Raw genomic sequence first — 23,632 nt, 5'->3', positions numbered from 1 at the left:
GGGTGTCTGGGCTAAATTCTCTGATGACCTTTTTCACTTGAGATTTGAATCCATTGGATAGCAGTGTGACCTTTCGAAAGGGCTGACTACTATACCAGAAAATGTGCTCAATTGTTTCCTGTGATGGGACTCAGCTGGGGCCGACTTTTTCTCACTTACTTAAAAGTTAAGGTCAATCACTTAAATTAATTAAGAATAACTCGATGAGCCTTAGTTTTCCTTCCTTATAATATAAACAAGTCTGATGTCAGAGAAGATCTTGGCAAAGCTCATATGCATGGAAGCAGTCATAGCATAACACTAGTATAAATAATACTCCATTTCCTATGGTGTCTCCCACATACAGAATAAAGGGTAATCGCGTCATTTTAGAGGAGACACAACTTTGTTTAAACCCCGAGGTTTAGTGAAAGCCTTTTCACAAAAGGCCTCCCAAGTGTAAAATACTCCAATGCCTCTTAAAATACCAAACACATTTCATCACATTTGCTGGTTTGTCCATGACAGATCCTCCTTTTTCTCATCATGAGATGAACATTACTCTGTATTTTAAACGCATGCACCAAAGAGCTTGGTCCCTCGAGGCTCCTTAAAGAACTAAATATCCGTTTAACGTCTGCTAAACATTAATTATTTATAATGCATTTGAACATACTGGTCACCATCTATGATGACTCATTTGTGGCAAGTATACTGTTTATAATATAATGGATACATCAAATCAATAAAACAATATGAAAATAATACAAATACAAATATACAACTATTACAACTATTTCATATAAATATAAAAAAACGGAAAGTGAATTACTATCCCAAAAAATGTTAAGTACAGGAGGAAAAGAGGGTAGATTTACCGTTTCGAGGGAAAGTTAAATGTTTCTTGAGATTTTTTTAACCATAATATTAGTAACAACCTTCAAACTTTTTTTTAAATAAAAAAAATATCCTGGTGCATCAATCAGATCATCAATTTGTCATTTTTATTTTTCTCAATCTGTGAGCACAAAGCTTCCTCTTGCTTTTGACAGTTTGGAGTAAATCCATCGTCATGGTCTTTATCGTATTTTAACTAACACACATAAGGCATACAGTGTGAAGGACCCGAGGCCTCTGCACACTGTATTTTTTTCCCGTTATGGTGCCTCTTCATTTAAATGCAAGACGCAACTCTTCCCCAAAACATTTCCCCAGGAAACATACAGCGGCATCTGTTTGAACTGACGAGTAAGTATGTGTACATTAGCTCACTCAAAGCCCGATCCAACAGAACTAAACGCCACCAGCGAGTGCATGAGTGCGGCGGCTCAGCCGGTTACAATGTGAATCGTGCAATGCATTATTCACAATGACTTTACATCACTACTACAGACCTTGAGTTGTGGGCTGCCGTGTCTCACTGGAATTTGGCAGCTCTTTATGAGATGCTAAGCGAATTTCTGGCCGCCTGTTCGCCGGGAATCTCTCATTCAGCACCGGATTCCTTTTCTCATAGTTTGCAATGAACTGCGGCGCAGTTCAAGGGCTGACACTTGAGCCCGCTTTAAACACGATGGGAGGTTGAAAGATAAAGAGTTAGGCGCTGCATTTTACATTTTTCAGATATCAACAGCAGGGGCCTTGTGTAACGCTTCCTCTTCCAGCTGTCAAGCTGGGTTCTGGGGACTGAAGAGGTGTTCAATTGGCACATGCTTTAATGGAGTGTTAGTATCATGATGAAAAGTAAAGCTTTTTTTATCGAAAATTAACACTGCGTTAGTGCCTCCCTGCATTATTTATTGGAAGCTTGCAGCCATAAATCATTTACACCCAGTCAGCGACTTAAAAACAAACCACAAAAAAAACAACCGCACCACTTTTGAAGGAAATTAATTTAAATAATATATACATACCGTGAACCAACATTAGCTTTGCAAATATGTAGTTGATCAAGGTCCACATAAGACCCCGTGCAGACGGACTCTAGTTTACCTGAACCCGGTGAACCCCGTCTCCGGATAGCCCTATCGTGCAGACGAACACACTGTATCCGCACACTGTATCCGCACTCCCTCGAATCGGGGGTCCAAAGTGAGTAAACTCGAAATCCGATTGCTGTTGGTGTTCGTCTGCACGCTATCCGCATACCTAATCGGATTGCCCCACGGGATTGCATCACGTGATTGCATGCAAGATAATAGATAAGGGGACATTTAGAAAGAATCCATTTCATTTTTAGGCTACCCGATCACAAGTCAGCGAAATAAAATATTTTTGTGTACTCTGCATTGTATTAATATTCTGCTCTAGTTCTCGTAGCGTTTTCTTCCCTAGGATAGAAAGTGCAGTAAAAAATGTTTTGAATTTATGATTGGTTGAGTTGACTCCCAAAGTATATCCCTGTCACCACAATACTATTATATTTTGGTTTTGTTCCATTCTTGTTACAATGTGTTAACGTGTCTGGTAGAAGACCCTCATTCTGAGTACATACAAGGTTAAATATAGGTTATAGTGCAGTGTGTTAAGTATTGATGCCTTGGCCAAGTTCCAGAGATGGATGCGGGTCCATGCACTTTGGTGGTCAGGGCATTCAATTCAATAACATAAACTTATCATCTAATTGTATATGTTTTAACCCGTTTCCTATTTGGATTTAGCTACCATCATGTTGCTATGTTAAGTTATTATTAACTACATATTTCTAGGGCTGCAACTAACGATTGATTTGATAATCGATTAATCGGTTGATTATTTCTTCGATTAATCGATGAATCAGATTTAAAAAACGGCAATAAAAAGCTTTAATTTCCAGCCATTTATTCTAAAACAGAACTGCAAATTCGCATTGCAAAAAAACTTCAGAATGTACAGGTTGCTCGTTGTACATAATAATTTATAAAAAATAATTTATTCAGAATTTTTAACAGGATTTGTTTTAACGTCAGAACTAGTTCTCTCTACTACACTCACAAACTCCCACACTCACAAACACACACCCATTTTCACTTGAAGCGTATTCATTAAATTATTACCATCATTGTAGTACAAGTTAAGCAAATGCATATAGCTAAAAAACAACCAAGTGCTATGAGATGAATTTAAAATGACATTTGTAAATAAATGCATTCGAGGCATAACATCAACTACCGTAAAACCCACAGTATATGCGCACCGGACTACCGTAAATGACAGCATTAAAAAGTACTATACACACAAATATATTGTCAACAATAACCGATATGGGACAAAGCACAAAATATATACAAGACAACATAATGAAATTTGTTGCCAACGCTTTTAATAATCGAATTTGATCGATTCATTGTTGCAGCACTACATATTTCCTGATCAACCACTCACACTTTTAAATGAACTAACTTGGACAGCAATCATTGTCCTGTATTACGTTCAAATGCAAGAAAGGATTTGTTAAGGACACTGACAGATACAGTTTTATTTGCTACATGAAGAAACTTGGCCTATGCCTTGTCCAAGATATTTTTGTAATCTCACAGCCACACAAACACTTCCATCTCAACATACAGCATCTGAATTTGTGTTTCCTCTATAAGAAAGTAGCAGTTAGAAAATTGTGCGGGTCACTGAGATGAATGCACAGATGCAATCACACACGACTTGTGGCTCCTTTGGCCCGTTTTCCCTCTCTGGATTGTGGTGGCCTCGGATTGACAGCCAGGGAGCAGCGAAGGGGTTACAGTGTGTATCAAGGCAAACTCACAGCATATATTCCCCAAGCGGCCCGGCACATTGTGCGATTCTACCCCTGCTTCTTGCCCACACCTTGAGTTGGGGCCAGAAGGCAGCGGCACACAATGTAGCCGCGTGGGTTGTTCTCCATTTTCAGGAGTTAAAAGGATAAATTGATGTAGAAAATGCTGCTCTGTGCTATAATGGATTCTTAGCGATGCCTGCCCTATCTGCGTATTGCAGCCCTGAAGGAAGTGTACTCACAGCTCCCCTACACAATGTGGGAAATTGCTTACTGCAACGGGACTTAGCGAGCATTGGCGCTGAATGTTAAATTAACCTCGCTATGATTTCTTTAATTTGCTTGGAGTGACATCTCCCTCAGGTGAGAAGGGCCTCTGTAAGTCTCTGAAATATCTCAGCATGTACTCATACGCAACTCACGTTAGGTCTGTTGGTGGTTTAATGTTACAAGAATCAACAGTGGATTATTCTTCATTTTAAATACAGGATTTATAATGCCATGTCGGTTTGTTTTTTTGCTGTAATGTCGAGGTTGAGCACTCAACTTATAATGTTTTTTAAAGTATGGGCCTTTATCAAGGATGTGATTCTTGTTTAATGGTTTCTATGACCTTTGCAAAGCTCGCCTTCCACTGTAATCGATGGGAATACCATTTGCAACCTGGGCAGGCTGATCCAACTAAATATATTGGCTTTCATTTATCAAGAAAGACTGTGGCCTAATTGGATTTTTTCTAATGGAAATTTGTCCATTTGTTTCGGAATTGTATGTATTTTTGTCTTCGTCCAAACAGGAGTGCATAGATCAAATACTTAGGAAATAAGTCAATTATGAGATACATCGTCATAAGCCACAATTCATTCGTTTACATAGGTACAATATAATATCTTGTAGTTTTATTGCACTTTACAATGGCATTTCATAATATTTCTACTGTAAATCCAATACGTTTACAAAATCTATTCTTGTTTTTTATAAGATAAGAATTGTAACGGAGATATAAATCCATCAGCAAATTACTTATTCAGAAATAAATACTAGCACCTATGCCCCCCCCCCCACCCGAGTTTCCTAAGCATTGCAATATTGTCCATTTATTTGGATTCCACTCTTATCCAATAGTTTTGCCAATGAGCAACCGGGACTATTTAACAGGGATCATTTTTGGATGTCTTTATTAACAGAATTTGTCCTCGTAGACAAAGAGTGTATTGCCATCATCTCTCAAGTCATGATAGAATATGTTTAATGACAAAGGAAAAGACAAATAATGGTAATGGTTATCAAATGTCACCTACCACTTCAACTTCAACCGTACCGAACTCACCATTGAGACTATAGGCTGAATGAACTATTATTTGAGACAAAATGTAATTACAGTAGAAAGGTGCACTCAGTACAGTTTAAATCCCCACCCAGTGGGTTGGCAACGTCCATCTGATTTAATGGAACCGACTTCATTGGAGATCAAAAGCATGCGGCGATGTGGTGTTATAAAAGCATTGGGCTCAAAGTCGTATAATTCACCTTTACATAACTGTGCCAAAACCCCGAGGTGAACCCAGCGAGCCGTCTCATTGTTTAGCGGCAGCGGATCCTGACGGCTGTTAGCAGTTAGCCAAACACAACGTCCAAGCGGGTCTTGGAGCAGCGGTCGAGAGGGAGTCACCAGGTGTACGCTATCTCGGTCACGGCTGCATCCACACACACACACACACACACACACACACACACACACACACACACACACACACACACACACACTTGAACACAGGTTTAGGCCTGGCAGGGAAAACAGGTAACAGTTTTCTCCGGTTCTGGAGGGATTTTGCTGTTAAACAGATGTTTCATGCACAAAAGTGTTGCCCTACATAGTGGTTACCGGAAAAGTTGTTGTTTGATTCTTCTTTTGAAGCTTTCATTCATTATTGCTGGAGTAGACAAACATGCTTCTGCACAGCTGAGAAGGAGACGAGTGTATCAAAGGAAACGTTAAATGAGCAATAGTTTTTGGCTGTAAGAGCAAAACAGCATTTTGACAACGCTTTGTGGCGTTCTTGTAAAAACTCGATCACGATCATGGTGACGTTGTATTTCCTGCTGTACTTCATTTGTTTGAACTCACCTTGAAGGCCTAGCTTATCTTCTCACTTTATCTGACCATCTGAAAGATGTGATCTCTCCACGATCGTTTTTATGTTGGTGAGGTTAAGCAAACTGTAATATATAGCATACTTTCATTAGGAGCCTACAGGCCTCCTGACGATGTCACTAAAAAGCACAGTTGGATGTGGGAGCCTTTGTTACTCTCACCTATTCTACATGCTTGTGCAAGTTACATTGAGAATTACATTTATAGTCTATGAATTGTGCGAGCACACATTTTGATAACATCAATAAGAGCTGCATTGCAGTGTATGCAAAGTTACTGCGAGACCTTAAAAGAGTGGAGACATCGTGAATTACATTAATTATCTCTGTGCTTCACCTGCATACGACAAAGTGGAAATGTGAAAAGTGTATTTTCCATTGTAACTAGGGCTGCAACTAACGATTATTTTGATAATCGATTATCGTTCGATTATTTCTTCGATTAATCGATGAAGCGGATTTAAGAAAAAACATTTATTCCAAAACAGAACCTCAAATTCGTCAGAACTAGTTTTCTATACTACACTCACAAACACACCCTCATGTTCACTTGAAGCATATTCATTAAATTATTACCGTCATTGTAGTGCAAGTTAAGTGCATCAGCTAAAAAAACAACCAAGTGCTATGAGATGAATTTAAAACGGCATTTGTAAATAAATGCATTAGAGGCTTCTTAGTTGATTTAATGGATCACCATGTGTCTCCCTTTACAGGCATAACATCAACTACCGTATAACCCACAGTATATGCGCAAGCGCACTGGACTACCATATATGACAGCATTAAAAGGTACAACACACACAAATATATTTGTCAACAATAACCGATATGGGACAAAGCACAAAATATCAGACAACACATTGAAAAATTAATGGTCCAAAAGAGGCGAGTAAATAAAAACGTGTCTTAGTCTTGCTAACTGCTTTACTGCTGTTGTTAGCGAGCTAACGCTAGCTTGATCAGCTGGATGACGAGTAAACAGGAGGCTTGTTACGTCCCTCACGTCAAAACGGGACAACGTGGACCGGGACCCCCCACGCTTGCACACCTTAGACGACTAGTCTCTGTCAAGACGACAGACGTCTCTACCTGCGTCATGTGACTCACCAACAACTGCCGGCTGCTCTTTCCTCTACGTCGGCTCGTCTTTATTTTTATTTTTACTCCGCGCACATCTCCGAAACTCATTGAGTGACGTAATAATCGCGCGACACAACGAATCGATAATGAAATTTGTTGCCAACGCTTTTAATAATCGATTTTAATCAATTTTATCGATTCGTTGTTGCAGCTCTTAATTGTAACATTTGTATATTTCTGAAATACCATTAAAGATGCAGTCAGACAATTCTTCTTCCCATTTGTTCAAACTGGTTGATTCCACCTTTGAGGGAACGTGTTAAATTGTCCTGCTGTTTGAACTTGATAGACACTTGCCCAAGTCTTTGGTTTATCCATCCACCTGTTTCAGAAGTATTCATGTTCAATCCAATGCTGGGTTTTCAATTACATGTGAGGTAGCTGGAGGCACCAAATAGTCAGCACTATATGCTGTTTTACTGTTTCTTTTATTTATGAAAGCTACAATTGTTGGAGAACTCTTTGATTTACAGTGTCGTGCAGGGATGACATTTTTATGAAAGGCCTTTGGTTGTTGGGCTATCGTTGAACAGATTGTGTGTCTATTGATGGGTTTTATATCAAACACATACGCTTCCTTACAATAGAAACATTGCCTTATGTGTAGCCTTATTCGATGAACTGAAAAGCAAGAATCATAAAAATCCTACATCCTGGGTTGGAGGACACCATTGTTAAGAATGGCAGTGTAGACTTTACACCACATTCAAATGCTAGAAATCCAAAATGGCATAACCCCTATCAAACATGAGAGGAGTTGGGGTTTTGAACATGCCTTCCTTCAATTACTTTTCTTCTGAGCAGGTGGAGTGACTCCTCCGTTTCAGGCCAAACAGAGTGCAGAGTAGAGCCGAAGAAATGATATTGTTGCCTTTTCAAAATCGTTGTCAATCAAATCCAAGCTCCTGTTGCCAAAGGAAATATTTGGACTGAGACTGAAGGGGGAAAAGCCCGTCTGTGTTCTCACCCTGCTCATGATACAGCGCCTCACTTCACCATCTCACAGAAACACAACTTCCGTTTCTTTTTCTTTCTATTCAACATGTATTTCTCTTTTTGTACGCCGATTGCTCTGATGTGCCTTTCTACTGCCTCCCACCAGCAGACCTCTATTGCAAAATAGGGATTAATTGTTTCCCACACGCAGTGACAAGAAAAAGGTTTTTTGTGCTCCCCTGCGGAATCCTCTGCCTTTGATTTAGCCATAAGTGCCACTGGACGCGTCTGGCACACTGAACCTCGTGGGTCACTGCTTTTCATTTCATTGCCCCAGTAAAAGACACTAGTGCGCACGGTGGATTTTTCAGATCCCGCCTGCCATAATTCCCCATTACAGTCAAAAACACTGCAGCTGTGCTCTAAAGGAAGCATGTAGGTCAACCATGTTAACTACTTGTTGTGAGGACGTGGGGAGTATACACACGGCTCTGAGACATAACGTCTTTTAGACAAATAAAGGGTAGTTAGCGAGCGTTGGCGTCACAAAGTGCCTCACAGTATAAAAGCATAGCCGTGCCGCGTGGGCTCTGGGATTATTTCTGCAGTGAACAAGCGAGACGGGAAGTTGGAACCACCATTGGTTCACGCGTAGTCATAAAAGCAGTGTTTCCTATATTTAAACATTCATTAAAATGACTATGTAATAGTTTGCTTTGTCATTTAGACTAGTGTGTGGTTAGTCTCAGTCAGGACTAAGTGATGCTTAATTTGTCCCCGAGTGATGATGCAACCTGTGCTTTACTCCAACTCTGCCTCCATCATAATGTGTGTTGATACTATCTAATGTAGAGATATACATATGAGGCTAATTTAAATCTCACCAACAATTGTATTACGCATCTCTACCATAAGGAGAGCAAACCGATCGCACTCGCTCTGTGCCATTGTCACAGCGTTTTATCACAGTGTGTCATAATGCAGGTCTAATCAACAGTTAATCAATAAATCAGCAATAAAAGCTCTTAAGTTGTATTTGATTTTGATAACAATGCGGTGTTTGTTCAAATCAAACAAATATGTAATCACAGAATGCAAATCAACCAAAACAAGATGTTCCTCTCATGAACAAATGAAAATTAGATAATGTTGTGTTTTAACAGTATTATTAAGCTGCATTGTTGTGGGAAAGACGGCTACTCGGTAAAATAAGCAACCGCTTTTCCGTCCAGTCTTAATCACAAACAATCGTTTTGCAGATTGTTTATGAGGCTGTGATGTATTGCATTGAGCACAGAGGTGCCGGCTGAGGCTGTAGCCTAGCTTAGCAGGAGACCTACTTATTCAGTGAAACAGATAATATCCAGTCCTTCTGAATAAATCACAGCTTTCAATTCTAGGTATTATTGTCGAGGCCAAATGCATGTGCAGAGCCACCGCGCAGGCGCTGACTTGCACTGAAGCTACGGGACGAACAACTCTCGCAACAGCCAAACCGTTTAAGTTGATTTTAACTCTGGTGTGTTAATTTATTTTTGATTAGATTCAGTGCTGAAAAAAAAAAGACCCCATTCGGTACAGGGAAGTTAAACACGTGATGGTGGATCGCGATCGCCGTTCTACTGCAGAGATCCCAGACGGCAACATACTATCTCATATCTATATTCTGCACGCTATTTACCAAAGTCCAATTCCCCAGCATAGCATGCAGAAAAAGTAAAGGTATGGCTATTTCGGCACACATATCAGAGGTAAAGATGCAAGCTGGAGGCTGACGGGGAGTTGCACCATGTTAACCATGTTTGTATAATCCCTCCAATCCGTCTTTTTTTACACCAAGTCTGCGCTCCACACTTTGATTACTATTCTGACATTCTGTAATGCTCAACCCCCCCTCCCCTGAAAAAATAAAGTTTTCCAAAATCCCCATGAACATTTCTTCACTGGTGAAAAGCCAAGCTATGAGCTGTGCACCGGCACAGAAATAGAGCCCTTTCTGTTATGTTTCCATCCCTGTGCTCTTGGCATATCACTGGTTCTGTTTTCCACAGACATCCGGTGCTTGTTTATGGATCAACGTTTTTTTTTTTTCTTCTTCCTCCTCTTTTTGCTGTTGTTTGTGAAGCCACCAATATCTTTGCCAAGACTCTTGGACTCAATTGTTGTGTGACAAGAGACAGTAAAGCTCATTATCAACAACGCCTTCGGTTTCAAGTTTTATGACATACTAGCGAGCAGATAAACAGCTTCCGCGGCCGCACAAAGGGAAAGTGGGAATATATAAGAATTCCGCTCACTTTCAGGGGAGGGTGGCTGCACAGAATGGAAGCAGTTCCACTCCTAAAGCACGGATTGTCTTGATTTCAGCTAGTCCTTTGTGAGATATTGCTGATTCAGCAGTATGTTGAGCTCGGTTTAGCTCGGTTGTGCGTTCACTTTGATTCCCGTGCCTGCACACATATTTCATGCAAAAGAACCACCATTACCACCCCCTTGAAAGGTTGGATATGAATAGATTTTCACAATGAGTATCACTTAGTGTTGGAAACACATTCACAGTTCTTCCCACTGAGACCATTTATTATAAAAACACATCAAGTCATATTGGTTTTCTTTCATTAGTATTCTTTAACTTCGCATCCATCCGTCTCTCTATATGTGTCTCTCTATCTGTCTGTCTCCCCATTTATCCATCTGTCAGTGGTGGGGGTAGATTATTCTCTTTCATTGCAAAGACTTTACTTGAAATGACTTCCCTTGTATGTTTTGGCCTGATTATCCTCTCCTAAAACCACACTTTATCACTTTAGTGCATTCTTTTCAATTATATTGTGTTCACACTATTTTCTACTGTTTCTTTCGATCGGAGCAGACGTGATTGTGTGGACTGGCCCCCCCCTGCAGCCGATATTCTGTTGGTGGTGCTTTTCGGCTCCTGCCTTTGGCACTGCTGGCTAACTATAAGGCACCGACATGTGCATTGAGCCATCCAGTCTGTCTGTCTGCAAGGAAGTAGCTCTAACTTCATTGTGTGGAGCAAATATTGAGTAGATGACAGGGAATACACCAATTTTGTTTCATTTCCTGCCACCATAACAATATGTATGGATCAATGCACTGCTCATCCTGTGCTATTGTACAATACCTAATCTCATTGCATCTTCTGCTCTGGCTTAAGCTCGGAAGCTATTTATTCCAAATGAAGGCTTTACGCACACTGCCCAGAGGTTAGAGACAGCTCGCAGCTGTATGAGTGTGCGTGTGTGACGGACGGAGTGTGTGCAGTATTTCTATATTCTAATTCAGTAATTTGCCTCCGTTTGTACTATTTGCAGCCCGGAAGTACGACAGTGGCGAATATCTTAACGTTACCGGCATCACGAGGGACCAGGCCGGAGACTACGAATGCAGCGCTTTAAATGACATCGCCTCTCCTGACACCAAAACAGTAAAAGTCACAGTCAACTGTAAGTATGTTTCTTTCTTCTTCCTTGCTTCCCCGTCCCCCTCCCACCCCCCCTCCGCCCCCTGCCCTTGCAGAGACAAGACAAGACATTAGGTCTTCAATGACACCAGTGCAGTCTCCCTGACCGTTCACTTGAATTTGCAATGAAGTACACCTTTTAGAAGTTTTGAAAAAGTAAAAAGCCAGAGTGAGAAGTTTCTTAATATTTAATGTGAGAATTCCCTTTTTGTCCGTGCATGTAGGTGATTAATTCACACTAAGGAAAGGTCTGACTGTTCTAAGCACTCTTCCATTATGCAGGTAATGAGTCTTTCAAAAGAGTGAGGAGGCAGTAATGAGGAGCCGGGGCATTAATGAATGATACTGGGCTTTAGCTGGGCCGGTCACATGGAAATCACCAGGATGGGTGCTTGACAATTACTACCGTTCCTTCTCGTTTTAAGAGGGCACCTTTACTTTGCTGTTATTTATAGGGGTTTCTGCATAAATGCCCTGTGCTATATTTCACTTTTGGCAAAGCTCATCATGCATTCGGCCTCAAAGGCGGAGGAGAAGGAAGAGTGAAAGAAAAAGCACTCGTGGCCCAGTTACCGACTGAGTCATATCTTGAAAGCTAATTATGCAAGTTTTATTTTTTTATTTAGCTAACTTTTTTTGACAAATTGAAATCCAAAAATGCTTTAACTGCATTTCCTTGAGTAGATACACTGGTTATAGAACCAAGTGCTGTGGCCATTATTTCTATTCTAATGAGGTGGGTCTGAGAGGACTTTTAGATGCCAGATATTTATAGCTTAGCTGAGGCATGGGATCAAGGATGAAAAGTGCTCCGACAACTAGGAGGGCCTTTTATGCTGCCGAACAAAGGATATATTCACAATGATTGATAAGGCATGTCAGACGCCGTATTTTAAAGCCATGTCCCATAGGGTTATGTGGGTTTTGTCAATTGATGAGGAAGACTTTATTTTACTGTCAGGCAAAGTCACAACAGCATGAGCGTCGGAGCGATGCTTTGGAAGGGAGTGTGCTGTGGTTGTTCAAGTGTAAAGGCAGTTTTTACCCGCTGCACAGAGTTATCTGGAGCTTACAGTCACAGAGCGGTTCCTGTCATTGACCAGTTACTCATCCTGTATTATTGGGGTGGAACACACATGTGACTTCTCCAGATATTGTTTGTGGACTCTTCTTGTGGAATCATTTGTAATGTTAACTTATGAAAACTGTTTAATAGGATGTTTAACATAACACAGGTATTCACTAACTCAAAATTCAATCTGAACTCAGGTCAGATTGATTTCAATGAATAAAATAATAAAAAAAACATGTTGGAATAATTGTATAAAAAAAAGCAGCACAAACCTGAGGGAATACACTGAATATTGGAAAGTGTTATCTTCCCTTAATATCTTATTATCTTTAATATCCATATGCTTCTTTTCATGAACTAAGCAAAACTGCATGTTACAATGTCGGTGACGATGTGTTTTTGAAAGAACCCAATGGGTTTTGAAATGATTGCATGAACCCTGAGGGATTAGGCAATATTATAACGCATAAAGCATCATGTAAATGATTATTACTAAAGATGGAGATTATGTACATGCTTCGAAAGGCAGCTCTGGTGGACCTGAACTCCCTTCTTACATATACAGCGCCACGTCTTACTGACACGTCTCATTAAAAGAATCTGTCTGCAGTAATTGGTTTTGCAGCCTGTGTCTCCAACAAAATGTAAAAGCCAAAGCTCCCTCCCACTGAATTCATGAATGTTTCATAATGCTCTACGTCCTGTTCGAGGTATGGATAACGTGTAGTGTCATAGTCTGACTTTTCCGTCCACACAAAGGGCTCCGTGTTGTATTGTAGCTGTTTAGCATTCAATGTGCTGTGCAACTGCAAGAACCGAATAAACAAAACAGAGCGGCACATTGCACATTGATATAGTCCGTGTTTCAGCTCTCCAAATGTTTGCTGCATACGTTTTGTACTTTGTCCTCAAAGGTGCCCCGTCCTTCCTACGTAGACTCGTGACACGTGCTCATTTACAAAGATATGGTGGAGGATAAACGAATCTCAGTCGTCCACTGGAGCGGCCGATATGGCCACAGCGGGGCGAGCGCAAGCCAGCTGGTGGCCACTCTTCACTGATTCCTCTCCGCCCCGGTGCAATCCTCCTCCAGTAGAGGAAGAGAGGAGCATTTGGACCACGCGCCAAAACCGCCGCATCGTTCAGGCTTCACTGTCACACATCAAGCTGCATTCACGGAGCCCCCGGGAGCGTGTGGGCTAGTGATGGCGGCTCGCTATGCCAAGCGCTGAATTGAAATGAAGACGTTAGCTGACACCCGGAACTCAAATAAGAACTAATTACACAGCAAGACGCAACAAATGAACGTTATTAAAGATGTTACTCTGGAGGGGCTCTAGTTTGTACAGCTGCTTTTTTCTCTGCTGACAAGAGCAGTCAGTGGACCTCATGGACGTTCTCCTGGGAGACGTGTCAGGTTACTCACTTGTGTGTCTGTCGTCGACGTGCACGTGGAAAGATGTTTAGAAAAATAGTTAGTTTTAAGTCACCACACACAACGATGGCAGAAAATTCGGTTTACAATGTTTTGGGGGGGGGGGGGCGCACATACAGACATATTTGCTCACGTGTCGTGGCAGGACTGCCTTCTGTCTGGCTTCACATCCATCACATTTAAGCCGCTTTCCAAATCACAAACATTTTACTTTTAAGTACATACTGTCGCTGCACTCTCAAAGGGCAACTTCTGCATAGTATTTAACCCCTTTGCTCATACTTCCGCTCCATGGAGTATTGTGTGATGGAATACCCAAAACAGCCTGTCGGCTTTTATGGTGCAAATTGCAACCAGATCAGGTTGGACATCCTGGTGACATTTGGATGGTATAAATTGACATTATACCGCACGGTTGCTACAAAGGCATTCTCAGGGATAAGATCTCTGGAGGGATCTGCAAAGTGTCAGGTCACATTTCCCCACTTAACAACTTATCAAATCACTTCTTTTACGGTAGAACCATAGCGATACAGCCCAGTAGGTATGAACAGGCCTATACTATAAATACATATATGTAGTGTGTCATAATGAAAGAAAATCAGTATTACAGAACAGTATACGAGGTGTAGCGCATACGCCGGCTTTACCCACTGCGTTTACCCATCACAGTTTCTATCAAATAGCACCTTGCAAACTTGTTTTATGGCCCTCTGGAGTCTTTTCAACACGATCTCTCATGGAGATGCTGACAGAGTCGATATTTGTTAAGACGCCATCGTCCTTCATAGCTGCAGGCATTCATAGTTCACTCGCTTTTGTTGCGGTTAGAAAACTTTAACCACTACCAAGGCAGTCGCGGTAGTCTAGACCTTCAGGTTATATGTGTTAAAATGCTGTCTTCTGCTGTGCGCCTCAGTTTCAGGCTTTTGTTCTAACTTTTATTGACTCATTATTCTACTGAATTAGTTTTGTACTCAAATTGAACTGTATTGCTTAACCTTGGGCTGTGTAACATGAATTATTCCAGCATGGTCTTCGTTGGGGAGTACTGTAGACTGCAGCATGGTTCACATTAGGACTGCACTCATTGTAAGCCGGCGCCTAATCGCATCGCCCACAGCTCTGTGACTCTCTTCTATCGGGCTGTCCTCACACTCTGCACCTTCGATCCTCACTGGAGGAATATGCCGCTATTCATTGTTTACCTTCTAGTGTTTGGCAAAATGCATACTTATAAATAGCACCTGTCAAGTAAATTGACAGAAGGCAAAGTTAGTTGATGTAATATATGAGACCCTCTCCATCCTTTAATTAAGTTCAGGTTTTACCATACAGTCGATGTAACAAGCAGCTTTTTGCAAAATAAATCTATAGTACTGTGATCGTATTCCTAGTATATGCCTGACAGACTGTGTATATGAAAAAGCCTATTTTTGACTGTGTGATGACTACACGGTTAAATAATTCACACATGATTTAAAGAGTAAACCTATTTGACTGAGACCATAATCAGCCATATTCATTATTTGGTAAGTTGGTTATTGCAACTTATAGACAATAATACTTCATACTCATTCAGGTGTAAAAATACAGCTTACAGTTAAACAACAATCTCTGTGTACAGATCAAGAGAAGCAATGTCCAATGTCCACGAGAATGAAGCGGCTCTGTGTGTGTGTGTAGGTCTGTGTGTGTGTGTGTGTGTGTGTGTGTGTGTTGGTCATACGGACCAGAGGCGTCGTTGGGGAAGCAGCCTTGACTCCTCCTCTGAAGGAGGCTTCGTCAGCACTTTCTGGGCCCGTTAGGACCATGTATGCATATAGTGAGTCAGACGAATGACCCCACACTCGGGAAGAAGCTGCTTTAGAAGAATGATAAATTCACACTGTCAACAAGTGCCCGGTGGTTTGAAGATTTGTACATCTCGTTTAAAAAATGTTCAATACCAGTTGAGAATTTTGCCAAAGCAACGACAAACTGTCGTTTTTAGAGATCGGTTAAACTGAATTAAGTTGTAAACATGAGTCCGTCGTGCCGGCACTGTTTCTCTTTTATCGCTCTAATTAGACAGCATAGGAGTGAGTGTCACTGAGATTTCCTGGGTTAACAATAATCTAATTAAATACATGTCGAAACAAATTCCCCCTTTTTTCCAAACAATTCCTTTTTTCAAGAGTTTAGGTGACCTCGAGGCTAATTGCAGATTAAGGGCCACTAATTAAAATAAGCAAACCATAGTAATGAAAACAAATTAAAGCTTTAAAATGTTTTGAGTTTTAATAACAATAGGCACGCCATAACACCAAGCCGGCCATTTGGCCTTCTGCGATATGATGAGTTAGCGGCAGCAGGTTTCAGGCATTGCTGCTCTGCAGGCTAAGTCCACTCCATGTGACCTCCGTTTGAATTTCAATGAGGCTCAAAAGACTACATTGATCAGACTGCATTAACTAAATGACTAGCGTGCCCTTTTGTCAAGTCTTAATACATCAGGGGATGGATGAATGACAACTAAATGCCTTTTTGAGCTAAACCTGGAACCTGGCAGTTATCCAGAGGGGGGATGCTGGAATCAGTTTGGCTGAAAAGCCCCGCTTGGCAAAAGGATATTTCAGCGGTGATCTTTACCTGGTGAAATCTGATCTCTGACCTACTTTTCATATTTACATATTCATCTTCACTGCAGGTGGGTGCCGTTATTGGCTGGAATTCTCACTGCACAGTTTGACTCAAAGGCATAAATATCACATCTAGGTTGGTTGAGTCTGAGGGATGAATGAGAGGGAAACAACCGCGGGACAAAAAGCCAGTGTTTGATTAATTAATCAAGCCCCCTTGCTGCAGAATGAACATACAGATAAAACAATTGTAAAAACGCTCTTTTTTTACGTCGAGAAATCAAAGTGGACTGACCTTCTTGTGAAGTTTAGACAAGTAAAAGCTCACCTCAGATTGAATGAGTGACAGTGCACAGTTTAAGCATCGTGTTGCAAAATGGCATTTGACAGTTTGCACAAACTGAAGTCACTCATGGAAAGTAGACAACCACCTGTCTTGTTGTGTTATTCGATTTGCTCGTCGCTGTTTCAGATGCTTCCACTAAAGCCGCCCGCAACAGCGCCAGATGTTCATCGATTGGCCATGTAGTAATTAAAAAAAACTGCCACAAATTTGCAGAGAATTAAAGAAAAGACAGAAAGAAGTAAAGAAGACAGAGGAGTTGAGGTATGTTAGATTTTTATTAGTTAATAGGAAAACGCCGGCTTCTTTTAGCATGCATGTGTGTTGCGTATATAAGTCACAGCCTGAGGAAGTTACAATACAATTCAAACGCTTTGTCTTCAGCACACATTTGGAAGCTTAAAGGTGAAAGACCCGAGACTGGAAGTCATCTGATTGCCTCTCGTCGTTAATGCCAAACTGAGGCCTCACAGCTAACGAGCCAACTGTTCCAACAGCGCAAACTAACGGTGTTAAGTTCCCGTGTCAGTCCCGTGAGAGCCGTGTCATCAGTCATCAGTAGCGCAGAGCAGCCGTGAGGGAACCAAAAGGGCGACGACATTGACAACGTGTGAGAAAAGCTCTGATGACAACGCGCACAGAGGAGGAGCCACTTTGTCCTCCGCTCAGGTAGATGCGCCCCTCTATTTATTTTCAAAGCAAGTCGTTGTTTGCCGCTTCAACGAAGTTCACAACGTTAAATGCCGCTCCCTTTAACACTGACAGCCGTGTTTGTTTGTTTTTCCACACTTTTTGCTTTGTCGACACGATACGGGCATCTCTCCCTCCTTCAACATCACTTGTTCTCCTTCAAGACGAGCCTCCACGTGGCTTTGCAGAGCCCAGTGTATGTTGTGTTTGCCAGCCATTTGTACGCCTCCTCCAGTGGCTCCCGCAGCTGTGAACGTGGCTCACCTGTTCACCGTGGCCATTTAGAAAAAGGAGAGCACCTCACTTCTGCTCCTGCTACATTCATATGCCAACAAAACTGTGATCATTTTCTATGAATTATGAGCATGCGCATCCAAATGCTTTCAGCAATTACGGCCGTAGTATGCTGGATTTCTTTACATAATTGAAATGCAGCAGCACACTGCGGATATGTACCTCAAATTCTTCGCACCGCCTTCTCTTCTGTTTGCCCCGAGCCAACGGCTTCCTCTAAAGCGCCCGTCATCGGGGCCTTTTTGGAATTCAAGCCCTGCCCTGACAGACGCGCCCACAACATGCCCCTCCAGCTCCCCTGACAGAGTTGTTCAGGGGAGTCGTGAGCGTCTCCAATAGATAAGAGGCTGTTTACTTGTGGTCCGGAGACCCATCTCCACGACCCTAACTGTATGACAATGTCAAGTCATGACAAGAAAGTAAACAGCTATTAGTGGAATGCGAACATGTTTGCGCTGCATTAGCATCCATTAAAACTGTAAGAATATTGGCCCAACACAACATTTACATAGCTGTTTACGACATTTACTTTACTGTGTCCTACATACGGTCTGTGTGTGTGTGCCTGAGGGTGTGTGTGTGTGTCCTGTCCCGACTCAGTCAGATTGATTGCGCTAGTAGTTACAAAGTAGAATAAATGTTCATTATCGTGAGTATTTGAACACACAGCCACAGAGACTCAGCTGAGCATTTGTCGACTATCCATTGAAATCATGTGGCTTACAATTCGAAGTAGGATACTTCCTACAATTGGATTCTGATCCTGTCCTAAGTAGAGTTAAAGCCAGTACCCTAGAGCTGTTTGGATGTAAATCCATCTCTCTACATCTCTCCAAAGCTCTCGTCTTGATTGCGATTAGGAGTCCTTGCTGCATGTGGGGCATGAATAATGCTGCGTTCACACCAAAAGCGAAGAGAATTATTTGTGCAAGTAACGCGAATAACGCGAAACACGCAGCGCAAATTGAGCGAAGACAGGCCGACGCTGTCTTGCGAAAGCCAATCGGCATCGAGATGCTCCGCCCAACCTCCGCCTGACCTCACCGCCCTGCTGCCAACCGTGAACATAGTTTATGAAACTGCCGCTCACCGGAGATAGACACACACACACACACACAGCCGCTCAGCAGCTCAGATTGAACGCCTGTAAGTTTATTGGTGTCCAACCGAGGGATCCTGGCACCGATCCGACGGCAACATGTCATCAGACTGGCTGCTGGTCAGCCTGAAGTAGCTTTGGAAGCAGCAGTCACCCAGATGCACATGTCATGAACCTAAACACGAGGGCGTTTACCACGTTTGTGTAATTTTTTGAGCATTTGTAGTCTTTATTTCCATGGTGGGAAGCGGAAACGTCTGTCTTTACCGCCCAAATGAAGGCGAATTAACTACAACAGTCGGGCGAGTGAACTCGTGCGAATAAATTTGCCTCGCTTTTTGCGTGAGCGCACAGAATAAATGTTCTTGAACACAGGTAGACTAAACAGACAGAAGCACAGCAACCTACTCTTTGAGCGCGGTCCGCAGCTTCATAATCTTGACAAAAGACAAATGCCTTAAACGTGGCAGGTTTGCATCAAACTCTGTGTGGCATGAATGATGTGTGTGCTTACTCAGCTGGAGGTGACCTAGTGAAGTCTCCTGCGGGAATGATATTTCTATATGTATGGGGTGTGGTCCCTCATGAGAGCAGCCTCAACAGCCAATGCGTAAACGTAGCGAGACAGGTGGGCATTTCTGTACGTTCAACCATTTAGTGTTTAACAAAGACAATAGATCCCTGGCGCTGTCAACCCGCGCAGTCCTGCACACTAAGCCGGTTATTTATATCCCTTGCATTGTATGAAAAGAGGGAACACAATGTTCCCTAGCTGTTCTGAATAGAAATCTTAATTAATTAATAAATCTTGGCAGCAGAACCATTCCTCTTCGACAAGAACCAGGACAATGAAGCCCACAGATGGCAGTGCGGAACAGTGTCTCTGTGTGTAAGCTGATAAGTCATGCACTGATGAGTCCATCTTCTAATTGCAATGAAAACTCATTTTCAAATCTGGCTGAAGAGGTAGGGTTATTAATTGATCTTTTAATTAAAAAGCTTGCGTTCTCTTGGTTCTCTTGGCAAACAATAGTTTGTGGCTAAATAAATCATATTCAGGCCCAGAGCGCACCGATTAATCATCAACAGTCGCAGGAAGATCGCTTAAGGCAGGCGACTCGGTGAGGTCTTGTACATTGAGGTGCCCTGCTCTCTGAACAAACCCTGTTTAGATGTCATGCAGGTTAGTTATTCATGTAGAGCGGTGCAATTTGAGACGTTCTCATTGTTTTGATGACAAGCGCCGCGTAACACAGATGTAACGGAGGCCGGTTTGTCATGGACCCACATCTGGCCATTTGTCACCCGGCGGGGCCTAACAGCACCCATCTTTCTGCCATGCCTGTGCTATTCCTGGACCGAACCCCTTACCCCCATCTGGTGGAATCACCACGAGTTGAGGCATGATTTACAGCACCACCACAGCATGCTCTGGACACTAAATTACCTGGATTATTGGGCCTTCAAGATTTTTAGTGCACTACTTTGCATTACTCTCCAAATCCTGATGGTGTATTGCACAATATATGATGATGTAGGACGTGCCAGCATGTTGAAATTGGAAATATTGAATTGGACTGGATTTTATGGCAGTGATCTGTCTTAACGGATCCCATTGCCAGGATCTAAATTGGAAAGACTTGATGTTATTGATATGCATATAACAGTGTTTTGGATCACCCACCAGGATTAGGGGGACATTTTTCTCTCTGACATGTTGCAATAGTTAAATGACTTGAATAGCGAGAAGGACGATTACTTTCTCCCCAACTACATATTCATTCTAAGCAATTGCCTCTTAAAGCCATCGCTGTTGATTTTTTATGAGAGGTGCCGTTGTTAAGAAAGATGATTTGTCAGTACATCGGGCCGATTCTGTTGAGACTCCAGGGTTTCTTTATCACTAGTAGGGAGGCCCCCCGAGTGCTCACACTGTATGTTAATCAATGAGAAAATGACTGTGACGGTATACCTTTGTTCAATGTAACTTTGCTTGCCAGAATTTGAAGCAACCTCTAATAGAGCGCAATAATCCAAGTTGATTTTAAAACCTCTGAGCTCTATGTATTTTCAACATACAGCCGATCCAGTTGCTGACTAAAGGAAACGCATAAAAATTCTGCAAGTTCAAAAAGGAAATTCGGCTACATGAAAGGAGCAATTTCCAAAGGACAGTTTGGGGGAGGTTAAGTTTTCAGTTGTAACATAAAAAGACATTTGCCGATGGAGTGATGTTTCAAGTATTGACACACCTGCCTGGGCCGCCATGTCCACTGTCCTAGCAACGTACAGTAGGACAGCCAGGTCACCCTGGTGCTTTCAGAAGCTCCCGATAATCAATGGCCCCGCACAGTGGCACCAGCAGCGGATCGTAAGGATTCTCCAAGCCTCCGTCGGTCAGCAGACTGCATTGATTTTGTCGTACTTGTTAGTGGCCTAAATTTCTGTGCTTGGCTCTACTTGTTCTTCCTTTTCTTCAAGTAAAAGTAACTGCTTTAGTAACTCTATTGTTATCTATTGCAGGTTTTACAGCTCTTCTGTAAAGATGATGCTAGAAACGTTTTTGCCAAGAAGCTTTTGGGCAGGTTACTGTCATGCTGCTGTTGCCATTAAACAGCTCATCCCAAAATAGAAAATACATATTTTCCCTATTATGAGTTGTAATATTTGTAATCTTGAATAGCTAGTTCATTAATACTGGAAAGATTCAAGGCTGTTTGATTTTTAATTACCAGAGTCCCATATAGTCCCATTATATACGGAAGGTTCTTGTGTAATCAGAAGAAATTTGGTGGAAGTGCATCCGTCATCTCAGAGTGCATTTTCTCTCCTGCATCATCACACGCCACACACAAATGTTCACACGTGTCTGAGAACTGTTTCATCTCACCACTTCAGTGCAACGTTTTGAAGGTGTGTCATGTGTATTAAGTAAATGCTATGCTATATGTGCTTCATTGAAGCATGTGGCCAAGCACTTTCTTCTAAGTAAAAGTTAGTCTTATTTAATAGGAATACATTATTTAGACACTTGGCACTATTTGCAGTTGGTGGGGATTAATGCCAGTTAGCACCAAAGGGGTTGTGTTGTCCGAAGATAAATCAGTCCACTCCGAGGCCGTCCGTTAGGAACATCTCCAAAATGCAATTGGAAGGAAAGGTTTGAAGGCGTTTGGCTGAGCTCCCCTTTTGGAAACAGGCACAGACTGAAAGATCTGACTTCCTACCTCTCGATCCTGGCTGGAAGGTTCCCTACGAGCTGCAGGACGGATCCTAACTAAGACTATGAACTTGTTCTACGTTTCATTGGCTTCTAATCCTATTCTTTCTCAATGGCACAAAGTCATTTTGCTCGTATTGTCAGATACTGTATATCTGATTGTCTGTTATGAGCCGTTTTGTTATTTGACGGGCCGCGGGGAGATGAGCCTTGTCAAGACAATATTCAATGTCAGATGAGCCCTGTGCCTGATTATGATTGTTTCTCCTAAGCCTCTATTGATTGCTGTGATGGAGAAACAGGAAACCACTTATGATAATACCAGTGGGCACGATGCCCTGTATGCATTCACTTCCGTGAGGGGCAGTCAACAGTACCTTAGAAGAGGGACATTAGCATTTTTTTGTCCACAGTATTTCAGTTCAGGATTACTGCGTGTGGACAGTGGACAAGTTTACAATAAGAATAAATGAAATACGTGTATTACGTGACTTATTGTGTGACTATGGGAATGGTAAGAATGCTGGATGTTTCTTGTCCAACGACATGCTGTATTTAACAATATGCCATTCTTCTGAGTCTATACAACTTCAATTCATCAATTAAATTTCTTTCAAGACCTTTATAGAAGCAGCATACATATTTGAAGTACAAAGGAATGGGCCGCTTTAGAAAATGTCCATATGTAAAAGCTGCCTTTGTGACACTGGCAAAGAGATTTACACCACATTTCAGCACATGAAAGGAGCCTCATTTTGCATTCACTGAACCCGCGCATGCCATTGAGTCTGTGAACTTCTATTAAGTCATTTATTCCCATGCAGTGCAATTCATTTTTCTTTATGGCATCAAGGATGGATGCCTTCTTCCCTCCCCAGCACCGCCCCTGTAGACTGTTTGCGCTATATAATGTGTGCAATGTCGGAGGTTGTCATATTCAAGTTCAACATCCCTACTTCCCCTTGTGATTTATGTCTTTCTATAACTTTGGTCGGGAGGGCAGGGTGAGGGGGGAGTAATAATGCATTTCTTTATTTGGGCTGACCCTCCAACGTCTCTCTGTTTTCTCCAGTTGCCCCAGCTATCCATGAGATGAAAAGCCATGGAGTCGGCCTGGGACGCACGGCTCTGCTGAGGTGCGAGGCGGCTGCTGTGCCTTCTCCAACGTTCGAGTGGTACAAGGGTGAAAAGAGGTGAGCCCATTGTGACGGTATCGGCTGTTCTGATAAAGATCTGTTTGCACATTGAATTTTTTTTTTTTTTTTTTTTTTTTACAAAATATTGAAAACATGTCTTCAGTTTATCCTTTCGGTAACAGATACTTCATTCGCCTTTAGGGGTCGGATGTAGTTTCCAGAAAATGGAAATTAGCAAAGTAGAAATGTAGAATTCCTTCACCTGCTTTAAACAGTGCTAACAAGCATTTTGT

At 41.9% G+C, this 23,632-nt stretch overlaps 1 protein-coding gene across 2 annotated transcripts in view; it reads left to right on the top strand.

Moving 5' to 3' along the window:
• negr1 (neuronal growth regulator 1) overlaps positions 1-23,632 on the top strand; it is a 114,061-nt gene that overhangs the window by 56,471 nt on the left and 33,958 nt on the right. For both annotated transcript variants that reach the window (XM_040184261.2, XM_040184260.2), the window contains exons 4-5: positions 11,281-11,412; positions 23,276-23,396. In XM_040184261.2, the coding sequence (XP_040040195.2) occupies positions 11,281-11,412; positions 23,276-23,396 (253 nt within the window). The remainder of the gene's footprint in view (positions 1-11,280; positions 11,413-23,275; positions 23,397-23,632) is intronic.

Source organism: Gasterosteus aculeatus, chromosome 8 (assembly GCF_964276395.1).
Source record: "Gasterosteus aculeatus chromosome 8, fGasAcu3.hap1.1, whole genome shotgun sequence".
In the NCBI taxonomy this organism is placed as follows: Eukaryota; Metazoa; Chordata; class Actinopteri; order Perciformes; family Gasterosteidae; genus Gasterosteus; species Gasterosteus aculeatus.
Note: the sequence above shows the minus strand (reverse complement) of the source record. Positions and strands in the feature narration are given on the sequence as shown.